The sequence below is a fragment of the Podarcis tiliguerta genome (genome assembly GCF_965153285.1).
Source record: "Podarcis tiliguerta genome assembly, chromosome: 1".
NCBI lineage: Eukaryota > Metazoa > Chordata > Lepidosauria > Squamata > Lacertidae > Podarcis > Podarcis tiliguerta.
This window is the reverse complement of record NC_139534.1, coordinates 54,725,974-54,739,802: the sequence shown is the minus strand read 5'-3', so window position 1 is coordinate 54,739,802 and position 13,829 is coordinate 54,725,974. Positions and strand designations below refer to the sequence as shown.

Sequence of the window (13,829 nt, the reverse complement as noted above, 5' to 3'; positions counted from 1 at the left end):
ATTTATTAAACAAAAATTATATGCTGCTATATTATTTAATTCAAAGCAGTTTGCAATGATATCTATATATAATAAAAACACTGACACCAAAATTTGTTGGCCAGATCTAGTTCCTCAACCCTGTTTTACAACTTATTTCCTCCCCTTCAGTTCTTACATTCCCTTTGTAAGAATCTGTTACTCAGAACCTAGGAAACAAACTTCTGCTCTTAAGGGAACAAATCCTCCTCTACATCTGGGAACTCAATTCTCCCTGTTATACCATACAGTTTCCAGTCTGAGCAAATGAAACAAATCCATGCATATGACTTTGCAGTGTGCCAGTGAGGAAATTCAACCCTGGAGTCCATTTTAACTGCTGAATGAGATACAGTGGTACCTCGGGTTCTGGAGGTCTGTTCTTAACCTGGAACTGTTCTTAACCTGAGGTACCACTTTAGCTAATGAGGCCTTCTGCTGCCTCCGTGCTGCCGTCACACGATTTATGTTCTCATCCTGAAGTAAAGTTCTTAACCCAAGGTACTGTTTCTGGGTTAGGGGAGTCCGTAACCTGAAGTGTCTGTCACCCAAGGTACCACTGTAATAGGCTGATGTGCTAATAGAAGCTAGTCCCCCTATCCTTCCCACATAGGTGTCCTCTAATTTGCCTTGCAGGGTTGAGAGAGCACTCAGAACAGTGTATGGGGGGAAAGGGGGAGAACATTCCTTTGGACAAGCAGAAGGGCTTGCACTGATCAGAAAATCAAGTTAGTGCAATGTTCTACCCAAAATCTACAACTTTGCTTTCTAAGGAAGATACTTAGACATAACAAAACAGAGTCACTCACTAATCTGTCTAGAATTGGTGCTCTAACTTTCCTCAGATTTCTGCCTCCATCACCTGGCCGATTGTGTAAGGGCAAATTGCTGTTTTCTTTGGTCTTGCTAAAGAAATATTTTCAAACTACATTAGGTTGTTATTCTAGAGCCAGTATCAGAGATATTTAAACTTACCAGGTTGCGTTCTTGTCTGGTTCTGAGATCCTCACTTATGGGCTGAGTGTTTTGCTTATTCCTGCACTGATTTTGGGTTCTGGTTCTGGGCGTAGCATCTTTGTCTCTTCTATGGAAAGAAATTCTCCCTTTGCTCCATGCCTTTCTACCTCTACCCAGTCATAAATTTCTGAAATCTCTGCATGCAAAGCAAGCCGCTTCCTACATATGGTATTGCATCCCACAGACAGGAGTCTTTATATTGAGAATTTGCAGCGTGGGGACCTGTTCCCTGGGGATTTTCTGGTCTTAGAAGCACACAGGGGCAAAACTGTCGGAGTGCAAGTCAATGATTAGTCTGCTTATGTGGAGATGAAAACAAAACAAATTAAATGTCCAGGTTTGATTTTGGAAACTTCAGCTAGTTCAGACTGCAGCTGCCAGAACTCTGAGGGGACTGAGGTCCTTAGATTCTGTTAACACCATGACTGTACTGGTTGATGCTTTAATTCCAAGCCCAATTCAAAGTGCTGGTTTTTATCTTCACATTTTAAAATGGTTTGTGCCCAAGCTATTTCATGGTCTTCCTGCACCCATATCAGCCTGCTTGCATGCTGAGATCTACAACAGAGACCTTCCTTGTGTGCCCACTACCTAGATCAGTGAGGCTGATCTACAAGGAAAAGGGCCTTTTCTGTGGTGGCCTCATGACTTTCAAACTCCCTGTCAGTGGACAGGCTCCCATGCTTCAAGCCTTTCAGAGGACCATGACATGACATATTTATGATTGATGTTTAATGCTCTGGATTGTGGCTTGTTATTGTTCTACAAGGTGTTTTAATCGACTGACTGAAAATTTTTATTGGCTGTTCTCTTGTGGGGAGGGGTGGTTGATGGTTCTTTATTGTTGGTATTTTGAAAATTTTATTGTTCTAACCTATCTTGGATGGGCATTTATTATTTAAATTTGTATGCCGCTGCTTCATATAAATCTGCCCAGGGGGGTTCACAACAGAACAACAAAAATGCAAATCATTACATCCCTACAATGCAAAGCAAATACAAAATCATTTCAAAGCATAACAGCAAGCTAACAAATAGCTCAGTTTAAGTACTAGGAACACTTTATTTTTTAAGTCATCATAAAAAAAACCTATCAGTTAATAACAAATATGATAAACATTCCAGCATGCCAACAATAATATAACCAGCAACCACTGTGTGGCAGTACTATACCAAATGATACAAAAAAACCTAACCAAGTGTATAAAAAGTTTCATTAAGACTGTTTTTAAAGAAGTGAACACATTTCCTAGCAATTAATAAGATACATAGCAATTAAAATTAATAAATACAAAGCAGTGAATAAAGGATGTTTAACAGCAAGTAGCCAATTCAAGTACCGTATTTTTCGCCCTATAAGACGCACTTTTTCCCCTCCAAAAATGAAGGGGAAATGTGTGTGCGTCTTATGGGGCGAATGCAGGCTTTCGCTGAAGCCTGGAGAGCAAGAGGGGTCGGTGCGCACCAACCCCTCTCGCTCTCCAGGCTTCAGGAGAGCCGCAGCGCCAGCCCCACAAGGTCGGGGGACAGCAGGGAGGCGGAACGCCGCCATCCCGCTGTCTCCCTATGTGGTTTAGAGGCTGACGGCGGGGAGATGCGTGCTTCTCCCCGCCGCCAGCCCCGCGAGCTCCGGGGACAGCGAGGAGGCGCGGCGCGTCTTCCCCCTGTCCCCGGACCTGACGTGAAGGCTGGCGGCGGGGAGAAGAGCGCTTCTCCCCGCTGCCTGCCCGCAAGCTCCGGGGACAGGGGGGAGGCGCGGCGCGTCTTCCCCCTGTCCCCGGACCTGTTCTGCATGCAGGCGGTGGGGAGAAGAGCGCTTCTCCCCGCTGCCTGCCTGCAAGCTCCGGGGACAGCTGGGAGGCGCGGCGCGTCTCCCCGCTGTCCCCGGACCTGTTCTGCATGCAGGCGGTGGGGAGAAGAGCGCTTCTCCCCGCTGCCTGCCTGCAAGCTCCGGGGACAGCTGGGAGGCGCGGCGCGTCTCCCCGCTGTCCCCGGACCTGTTCTGCATGCAGGCGGTGGGGAGAAGAGCGCTTCTCCCCGCTGCCTGCCTGCAAGCTCCGGGGACAGCTGGGAGGCGCGGCGCGTCTCCCCGCTGTCCCCGGACCTGTTCTGCATGCAGGCGGTGGGGAGAAGAGCGCTTCTCCCCGCTGCCTGCCTGCAAGCTCCGGGGACAGCTGGGAGGCGCGGCGCGTCTCCCCGCTGTCCCCGGACCTGTTCCGCATGCAGGCGGTGGGGAGAAGAGCGCTTCTCCCCGCTGCCTGCCTGCAAGCTCCGGGGACAGCTGGGAGGCGCGGCGCGTCTCCCCGCTGTCCCCGGACCTGTTCTGCATGCAGGCGGTGGGGAGAAGAGCGCTTCTCCCCGCTGCCTGCCTGCAAGCTCCGGGGACAGCTGGGAGGCGCGGCGCGTCTCCCCGCTGTCCCCGGACCTGTTCTGCATGCAGGCGGTGGGGAGAAGAGCGCTTCTCCCCGCTGCCTGCCTGCAAGCTCCGGGGACAGGGGGGAGGCGCGGCGCGTCTTCCCCCTGTCCCCGGACCTGACGTGAAGGCTGGCGGCGGGGAGAAGAGCGCTTCTCCCCGCTGCCTGCCCCGCAAGCTCCGGGGACAGCTGGGAGGCGCGGCGCGTCTTCCCCCTGTCCCCGGACCTGACGTGAAGGCTGGCGGCGGGGAGAAGAGCGCTTCTCCCCGCTGCCTGCCCGCAAGCTCCGGGGACAGCTGGGAGGCGCGGCGCGTCTCCCCGCTGTCCTCGGACCTGTTCTGCATGCAGGCGGTGGGGAGAAGAGCGCTTCTCCCCGCTCCTGGCCCCACAAGCGCCTGAGGGGGAAATAAAATTTTTTTTCTTTATTTCCCCCCCAAAAAACATGGTGCGTCCTATGGGCCGGAGCGTCCTATGGGGCGAAAAATACGGTACCTAATTTAGAAAAAGAGGTAGTGAACCTTTCGCCCTTCGGTTGTTGTTGGACCACAACTCTCATCAGCCCCAGCCAGCATTGCCATGGTTAGGGATGATGGGAGATGTAGTCCTGTTCTATCTGGAGGGTCACAGGTTTGCCTGCCTGTTTTAGAGGTACTGCTACTGTATTGGTGATATTATATTGAACTGCTGCCCTCAATGTGCTGTTAGGTACTAAAAACTATTTAGATAAGTGATCACTTGCAAAACCAGTGTGTGTGTTCCTAATGCATTGTGATGCTACTTATACATAGGAATTTGAGAACATTCCACCATTAAGAGAGAATGTATCACATAAATATAGACTCGGGATGGATGAATCAGTCTACTTTCAATCTCTTTCTGTTTTCCATCTAATTTCTACATTTTTTTAAAAAAAGCATAAGTAAAGGTTAAGGACCCCTGGATGGTTAAGCCCAGTCAAAGGCGACTATAGGGTTGTGGCTCTCATCTTGCTTTCAGGCTGAGGGAGCCAGCATTTGCCCACAGACAACTTTCCAGGTCATATGGCCAGCATGACTAAACCACTTCTGGCACAATGGGACACTGTGATGGAAGCCAGAGTGCACAGAAACACTGTTTACCTTCCTGCTGCAGTGGTACCTATTTATCTACTTGCACTGGCATGCTTTCGAACTGCTAGGTTTGCAGGAGCTGGGACAGAGCAATGGGTGCTCACCCCATTGCGCGGATTCAAACCGCCGACTGATGGGAGGGCATTCCACAGGGCAGGTGCCACTACTGAGAAGGCCCTCTGCCTGGTTCCCTGTAACCTCACTTCTCACAGTGAGGGAACTGCCAGAAGGCCCTTGGAGCTGGACCTCAGTGTCTGGGCTGAACGATGGGGGTGGAAATGCTCCTTCAGGGATACTGGGCCCACTCCTGCTCATTATTTGTTGAACAATAAACAGTGATGCAGCACCAAACTATATGATAAAAATCATATCTCATTCAGTCCTAGGGCAGTTTGGAAAGTGTCCAGGATAATGCTTACACAAAGACGATTTTCAAGTGTTGGGACAGATGAGGGTAATTGCTGGCTTTAGATAAATCTCTGCTATCATTTCTGCAAGCTGTGCTTCAGCAAACAACCTCCCCTTCCACACCAATCACACTTCATGTACGGTACCCCGCTTTTATCCACCGAGCTGCAACAGCAGCAGCCTGGTGCTGGACCAACACATGCCCTTCCCATCTTCCATAGTTTAAAATGTGAACTAGGCCCCTGTCAAGAATCCTTGGCTTCGTGCAGTGCTATTTTTCTATATAAGAAAAGCTTGTTCTCTTATAATGGCAATGGCGCCCCCTGAGAGGTGCCAGAACTGAGTTCCAGTGATTAATGGCTGGGAAAAAAGCCCTGTGTAGAATGCAATATTATCTTACCATACATTGTTTTTATTACATTTTCATTAGCTGCCCTGACAGTGTCAAACAGGTGGGAAGCATGATTGTGTTGAAGGTATAGGATCAACGTAACGGGTGGAGTCCAACATTCTAAATGAACATTCTATTAGTGCAAGGATTTCTGATTGTGCAATGAAACTTTATCCCCCCTCTTCTCCCCCCGTGCCCTCCCAAATTGTTTTGGGGGTTCTCCCAACCCTCTAGAGCATGTTGGGGGAGGGCAAATGGCATATAAGAGACAGGAAGAAGAGCGAGGGAAGTCCAGCTGCATGAGCAGAAATCGTTGCACTGATGGGACAGGTTAGCTGTATACAGCCCAAAATAAATAAATAAAGATTTGGGGAGTGTCACAAAATCATCCCAGTTGTGCTTCACATTCCCCAGCGACAAATCTTTCAGATAGTTGTAATTTGGCTCGCATTTGTCTTCACCATGTAATTGGTAGGAATCAATGTTCATATGGGTCTGAAGTCCTTTAGGGATAAGGTCCCAAAGCCAAGACTTTCCTCGATGGGATCGTCTTCTCCTTTTTAGTTCCAAAGAGAGCAAAAGAAACAACATCATTTTTCTGTGATTATAGGAAGCTTCTATATTATTTTGAGGGGACTTTTTTTGGGGGGGGGGGATTTTAATTCCTTACTTTGGCAGAAGCATTTTGCTGTGTGCCCCACACAGAGAAACCCATCAAGCGATCAGCATTAAACTGGAAAGAAACAGAATGACAAAATGCTTGCATCGCTTAGACAGTGTGGTTACTAGCAGTCTAATTTTTAAGCAGCTCTGTGATTTTGCTTGCTGGAGTATGCTTTTGTTATCAATATCCCTCCAGAAGCAGCTGTGAGAGAAGCATTTTTTTATTTTTTTTAAAAAATGAACTAAAATGAACTGATTGGATATTTAGAGAAGTACTGAACAAAAGTCTGCAGAAATAGCACGAATGATACTTCACAAGACCAGTTTAAATAAATAGCTGTTAAGGGGAAGATATAGGACCTACACAGTAGTTTTGAAATTTCCTGCACTGCTTGTCTGATGATGAATCGTCATCCTATAGAGAGCTCATTCCCAGAGTGTGGATCTTTTGGTATCCAAAACAGAACCACATGAAACATGAGGGAGGTACTGGCAGACTTGAGGAAACCCCAAAGTTTTCTGAAGGACAAATAATGTTTAGCAAACATCCTTAACTAAAGGGGACAGAGCCCTCCCAAACAACTCTATGACATAGGCATGCATGGTGGACATGGAATGCTGACTGACTGTTAGGAGGGGGAGACAAAAAACCGGGTGGGTGAGGTGGGGAAGGAAACTGGGTGATGGAATGCTGATCAGGAATACTGCAGACTGCAACACTTTGTTGCTGGCCCCATGTGTGCATTTGTACCAAGGAAACATTGCAGAGGAATCCACACAAAATTCATTCAGGGACCAGGTGAGTTGGGCTGTACAGCTTTTCCAAATTAACTGAAAATGCAGCTTTGAAATGTACCCAAGGATACTTGGCTGGAGCTCACTGGGAAGGTGCGTAATGGTGGAAAAGCCGCCTTGGAAAGAAGCTTGTATGTCATTCCTTGTTGTTAACTGAGAAATGCCAGGATTCTATGGAATATAACTGAAAAACCACTCATTTACACGAAGATGCAGCTAGAATATTGAGATGAAAGGAAACAAATTATCTACTTAGGCAGTGTTAGGTAAGGTGGCAAACTGATATGAAAATGCAAAAGATCACCAGGTAGAAAATAAACCATGTTTACTTGGAAGTAAATCTTATTTACGTCAGTGGAACCTCAGAAGAAATGGTCTCAAGATCTCAGTTTTAGGAATTAAACTTTTTTTTTGGGGGGGGGTACTTTGCTGAAGAGGTATTTTACTTAGATACAAAAGAGTAAGGTATACAGCATTATTATAGTTAGTGAAATGAGAGTAAATGTGGGGTGTCCAACTCAGGATGAATTTAAGTGGCTGAAGTATTGAGGGACTTCATTCTGTTCAGACCAGGATTTTTTTGAAAAAATTGTTTCATGTATATAGAACTTTTCAAACCTCAGGCTATTTTGACTTCCACATTATAGAATTGAAGGGACCCCAAGGGTCATCTAGTCCAACCTTTCCAACCTCCTGCAATGCAGGAATCAAAGCTAAAACAATCCCTAATAGATGGCCATCCAACCTCTGTTTAAAAACCTCAAATGAAGCAGAATCCACCACTTTCTGAGTCCATTTCACTGTAAAACAGCTGTTACCGTCAGAAAGATATATACTAACACAGGCTGAGTGCCAGTGATGAGCACATCTGGGCTTGAATTCTAGCAAAGAACTACACTTGCTCATCTGTTAAAGGTCTGTCTCTTGTTTCCGGTTGGCATGCACACACTATGTTCTGTAGCACAAACTGCCTTAAAAACCACAATGGTCATGAATTTAAGCAGAACTACTGCTGGAGCTTCTGTCCATCAGAATTGCAAGGGTAAGCAATCATATTTTAAATGTAAGTACTACATCCCTTGACAAAGAATGAATCATGAAATATTTCTGGACTAAAGGATATTGCTAAAAAAGAAGTCCTGAAACTGACAATTCCACACCACAGCTAATTTTGCCCTTATTTGATGTGTATTCAGGTTCAGAACAAATCATCTGTCTATTCTGAGGTTTTGTGAGCTACATGGTAGTGATCATAGTTCTCTCATCTCCGTCCATGACTCTTAAGCAGTAAAGTAGAAAAGCTTATTCATGAACCAGTGTGAGCTGAGATCTCATGCCCAATGTGTCCTAGACAATTGACTGCCTTGGCATGACTCTATGGTTATACCTTTGTCTGGAACCCCAGTCAAGTCTACAATTCATAACTCTAGGTTATTCACTGCAAACTACGTGATTCTCATACCATACCAAAATATTTTTATCTAGGTATCATAGGTGATGCTGAAGCAGCCTGAAATTTTCTTAATGCAGACAGAGCATTATGCTACCACTTCAGCTACATCTGAAGAAATCTGCTTCTTCATTTTCCTTTGACAGAAAGTTAGAGGGAGCCCCATCATCATCTAGATACAAATATCTGAGTTTTGTAAAGAAGAAAAAACACTAATTGTTAATGTTCATCTACTCTCCCTAGGGTCACAGTATTGTAAAAGGAAAATAGCACACTGGTGACTGATTTAATATTGATGGAGTTTGACTGACTTTCAGCAGCAGAACAAAACCTACTTCTCCTCTCCCCAATATTCTGATACCACACCAGAGAGGGACTTTCTCCAGTATGCCTATCTTGAGATGTTAAAACAATATTGACTTCTGTGTTCTTCCCACCTCCACAGCGTCATCATGATGCAAACGACAAACATCACATTGGTGGACAGCTTCATACTCACAGGGCTAACAGACCTTCCTCAGGTGGAAATTGCCCTCTTTGTGATCTTCTGTGCTGTCTATGCCACCACCCTGGTGGGGAATCTGGGCATGATTCTCTTAATCAGGTCCAGCCCACAACTGCAAACCCCCATGTACTTCTTACTTGGCAACCTCTCTTTCTTGGACATCTGTTACTCCTCATCTGTCACCCCAAAGTTCCTAAGCAATCTCTTAAAGGAGAAGAAAGTAATTTCTTTTGCTGATTGTTTTACTCAGCTTTTCTTTTATGGTGCATTTGCCACAACTGAGTGTTACCTGCTGGCAGTGATGGCCTATGACCGCTACGTGGCTATCTGCAACCCATTGCTCTACTTAATCACCATGTCCCAAAGAAAGTGCATTGAGCTAGTTGCTCTTTCCTATGTGGCAGGGACAGTAAATGCTTTGGTGCACACTGTTGCTGCAGCAAGGCTATCGTTTTGTGGACCAAACATCATTCATAATTTTTACTGTGAAATTCCTCCCATACTGGAGCTGGCCTGCTCAGACGTCAGTCTCAATGAAATCTTGCTCTTTATCGTTGTTGGGTTCAATATAACAATAACCATAACAATTATTCTCACCTCTTACACATACATCCTGGTCACTATTTTAAAGATAAAGTCCACTAAGAGCCGAAGAAAAGCCTTTTCCACCTGCACATCTCACCTCATGGTCATCACCATCTTTTTTGGCAGTGCTAGCTTCATGTATGCACGTCCCAGTTCTAGGCAAAATCACCACCTTGACAAAATGGCTTCTGTCTTCTATGTAGTCGTGACTCCCATGCTGAACCCCTTGATCTACAGCCTGAGGAACCAGGAAGTCAGGAGTGCCTTCCGAAAAATCCTGGGAAGAAAATCCAGTCTAGGATGATACCTTCCATACAAGTTAGACCTTCTCCAGATCACAGGAGAAAGCACTACACGTAAAATGATGGTCCACAACATTTTGTCTCATAACATGCATATAAAACTGCTCTGCTGTTCGTTTACTCCAACACTTACAGTTAAGTACATGTAGCTGCTGCTCTACCAGCATGCCAGCAAATCCTCCTCTTCTTCAACAATGCCTTTGGAATATTGCTACATCATGGTATAGCAACATTCAAAGCTGCAAGATTTTCTTGGGGCAAGTGTCTCGATACACACTTGTAGATTACTTCTCCATGTTCCAGGAATAAGCTCATCCAGAACATGAACGACTATGAGAACTTTAATTAAGCCAAGGTCAGGGTTTCCCACGATGACCCTTGCTCTATCCTTCCAGAAGACAGACTGCTGTCTGTCTGGGAGAGCTAGCCCCAAACTAGCATGCTGTTCACAATACTCAGGGACACAGCAATACTAACTTCTGTTCATTTGGTCTCGCTAGCGGACTGTCCTCATAAGGTACACAGAGAGCAACAGAAATGAGAACAGCACTTTCCCAGAAATGGAACTTTATTCATAAGTATAGCAAGTGGTACTTTAACATTAAACTGTGAAGGCAACACCAGAGATGGGGTCTAGAGAGAGTGTAAATATTTTGGATGGCAGAGGGTGGGCAATTTCAGTGAGTGGCAACTGAAATGCTTGTGTGTGAGTGAGAGAGAGGATATATTTCCATCTTTATGGTCCTCACACATTTTCCCCAAAGTAATACACATGCACACTCTTAAAATATATACTTTTTGAACAATTATCCACACACACCTACATGCCACCACTAGCAACACTACTAGAGTGATCCTGTTCTGGGCAAAAGGAAGGAAACAGCCATACCTTCCTTACTCAGACTCTGCCTGCCTGCACTATGAAAGTTAGGTGCATTGAATAAAGATCCTGATGCTTCATTAAATGTAACTTGATATACAAAAAGTTATGTTTCTCAAATGTTCTTTTTGGGTATGGGGGCAACTGCAATTTGGCCTCCATTGACTTCACTGGGTAAATATTAGATAAATGTTTCGTATTGTCTTGTAAGCATGTGCTTGGGATCTGAGGTACTTCAGGGAGCATTAAGATTTCCCCACTAGTCATAATGAAAGCCAAGTTAACATAATTGTTTGTTATTATGGTAAAAAAAAGCCCTAGAGCCATGAAGAGTTCGAGTATATCTGGCTTCCTTCAAACTACTAGATGGATTTTGCTATTGGTTTCACAAGGATTCAGGTTCACTTGCATTCAGGTGAGAAATCGGCTTGAAAGAAACAGAATGCTTCGAACTATTGAAGGCACAGTGAAGTTTCAAGAAAGAGAGTAAGTTCAGGAGCATTTTCTCAGTTTATGTGGAAAAAGGATTGTGGTTACTAATGCTACTATCTGCTGCTTCGTGCTGCTGTTGCCTGATTATGCTTTAGACACAAACACACACACATCATTCCAACCGCAGATCTTAACAAGTTTGGTTTTTTCCCCATTTTGGCAAATAAGGAAAAAGGAGAACATTGGGAACTTGAAAGAAGCATTCACTGGTGAAATCTCTGCAGATACAGGATAGCATCAGCAATTAATTCTCAAAACAGGAAAGATTTAGGGCAGCCTAACGCAAGGTGGTGCCCATCAGAATTTTAGATTGCAACTCTCACCATCCCTGATCATTGAACATGTAGGCTGGAAATGACGATAGTTCAAAAATATCTGGAAGGCCTCAGGTTTGGAAAGGCTGCTCTAAGCAATAGTATTCAGTCTTCTTACTGGTCAAAACCCCTTTTAATTTTGATGGTCTGTGAGGAAGTATGTACATCTGCATTGAAATGGAAGGCACACTTTGGTTATGAGGGCTCTATGTACATGGTCGAAGTCTGCAGTCAACTGGCTTCTTGGCTGTTTCTTCTTCTTTGAGACTTTGCATATACAGTACTTGTATTTTGGTTGTATAATAACACATGACTCTGCAATGTCTAACATTCCTACAAAAACCTAGTAGGCAGCAATCTGTTATTATATTTCATTGCAGCTTATCTTGCTTATAACCAAAGCCCATTCAAACACTGTTCACCATCAATGTATGTCCAGTATATTTAGGAAATGATATTGATGTGTTAATGCTGTACAATCATACAGGATGTTTTTCACTGTGTGGGCACATCTATCAGAACAAAAGCTATTTCTGAGGAATAGTCCCATCTCTCCGCCTTCTCCAACACTTTGATACAACATCAGAGAGGAATTTGGGCCTTTTTCAGTATTTTAGTTCTTGGGTTTCTAAAAAAAAAAGCAATGCTGATTTCTGTGTTCTTCCTTTCTCCACAGCGTCACCGTGATGCAAACAGGAAACATCACATTGGTGGACAGCTTCCTACTCACAGGGCTAACAGACCTTTCTCAGCTGCAAATCACCCTCTTTGTGATCTTCTGTGCTGTCTATTCCACCACCCTGGTGGGGAATCTGGGCATGATTCTCTTAATCAGGTCCACCTCACAACTTCACACCCCCATGTACTTCTTACTTGGCAACCTGTCTTTCTTGGACATCTGTTACTCCTCATCCGTCACCCCAAAGTTCCTAACCAATCTCTTAAAATTAAAAAAGAAATTTCTTTTGCTGGTTGTTTTACTCAGCTTTTCTTTTATGCTGCATTTGGCACCACTGAGGGTTACCTGCTGGCAGTGATGGCCTATGACCGCTATGTGGCTATCTGCAACCCACTGCTCTACTTAATCACCATGTCCCAAAGAAAGTGTATGCAGCTAGTAGGTCTTTCCTATGCAGCTGGGACAGTAAATGCTTTGGTGCACACTGTTGCTGCATCAAGGCTATCGTTTTGTGGACCAAACATCATTCATAATTTTTACTGTGAAATTCCTCCCCTACTGGAGCTGGCCTGCTCAGACATCAGTCTCAATGAAATATTGCTCTTTGTCTTTGTTGGGTTCAATATAATAATAACCATTACAATTGTTCTCACCTCTTACACCTACATCCTGGTCACTATTTTAAAAGTCGATTCCACTAAGAGCCGAAGAAAAGCCTTTTCCACCTGCACATCTCACCTCATGGTTGTCACCATTTTCTATGGCTCTGTTAGCTTCATGTATACACGTCCCAGTTCTAGGCAGAATCACCACCTTGATAAAATTGCCTCTGTGTTCTATATAGTGGTGACTCCCATGCTGAACCCTTTGATCTACAGCCTGAGGAACCAGGAAGTCAGGACTGCCTTCCGAAAAATCCTGGGAAGAAAAGCTGCTTTTCAGTCTAGGATGATACCTTCCATACAAGTTAGACCTTCTCCAGATCACAGGAGATAACACTTCAGGTAAAAGCAGCTCTGATAGAAGATGGTCCATAAGTTTTAGTCTCATAATATGCAAATAAAACTATTCTGCTGTGCAAAAAGATCATTAGAATTCAAAGCCAAATTTAAATCCTCAGATGAAATAGTTTCTCTGGCTAAAATCTGATATAGAATTTTATATGCTATTCTAGCCACACTTGAGGGAGAAATCTAAGAATGAATAAGCATTACACCAAGACTTTCCAACACTATGTTGACAGCAGCTGGAACATCTCCAGAAGTCACCAAGCTGGAAAGATAAATGAATCAAAGGCTTCTGAGTGTGGAGAACAGGAAAAGGGGACTTCGTTGAACTGAGAATAGCAGAGCAATTGCAAACCGAAACCGAAAGTGTACTTGAATCCAGTTGCACTATGGGACAGCTAACATTTTCTGACAATGAACTCCTTCTCTGAATGCTGATCCTTATATAAGCAAGACGGCAACATCCATGCACAAGAATGAGTCATCGAAAATCAACAAGGCACTGCAGCATCTGACCCAGTGTTGCGGGGGACCTGCCATTTCCCATGCTGATATAAAATGTGATAAGTTGGACTCTAACAGACCCAACAGCATCCACCTAACTCCTGCAGGGAATGAGCGCTGGATAGCAGATGTGTTTTAGGGCATCTCCCATTGCTTGCAGCTGTAGGTGGTTTGGTGGTGAGGCATCTTAACCGTCTGGTGGTTAAGTCATTGAGTTGAATCCTAGCCTTCAAGCGTGGGGTGATGTGGCGCATCACCCACTACGAACCAGTGGTGTTTTCAGGGTACTCTGTTGA

General features: G+C 44.7%; 1 protein-coding gene and 1 pseudogene across 3 annotated transcripts; both read left to right on the top strand.

The window, feature by feature from the left end:
• Positions 1 to 6,689: 6,689 nt before the first annotated feature.
• Positions 6,690 to 9,659, top strand: LOC310679109 (olfactory receptor 5J3-like; the record flags this gene model as incomplete). 2 transcript variants are annotated; one of them, XR_014512117.1, is made up of 2 exons in its annotated part: positions 6,690 to 6,819; positions 8,301 to 8,354. XR_014512117.1 is itself a non-coding variant. In XM_083443888.1 (2 exons), exon 2 carries the CDS (start codon positions 8,718 to 8,720, stop codon positions 9,657 to 9,659), a length of 942 nt encoding a protein of 313 aa, XP_083300014.1. In that variant the 5' UTR covers positions 6,690 to 6,819; positions 8,711 to 8,717. The 2 variants fall into 2 exon arrangements, 1 of the variants encoding a protein (XP_083300014.1); XM_083443888.1 differs by lacking the exon at positions 8,301 to 8,354 and adding an exon at positions 8,711 to 9,659.
• Positions 9,660 to 10,984: 1,325 nt separating this feature from the next.
• Positions 10,985 to 13,018, top strand: LOC310678959 (olfactory receptor 5J3-like; annotated as a pseudogene). The gene is made up of 2 exons: positions 10,985 to 11,023; positions 12,020 to 13,018. The product of its transcript is annotated as an olfactory receptor 5J3-like (transcript).
• The last annotated feature ends 811 nt before the right edge of the window (positions 13,019 to 13,829 follow it).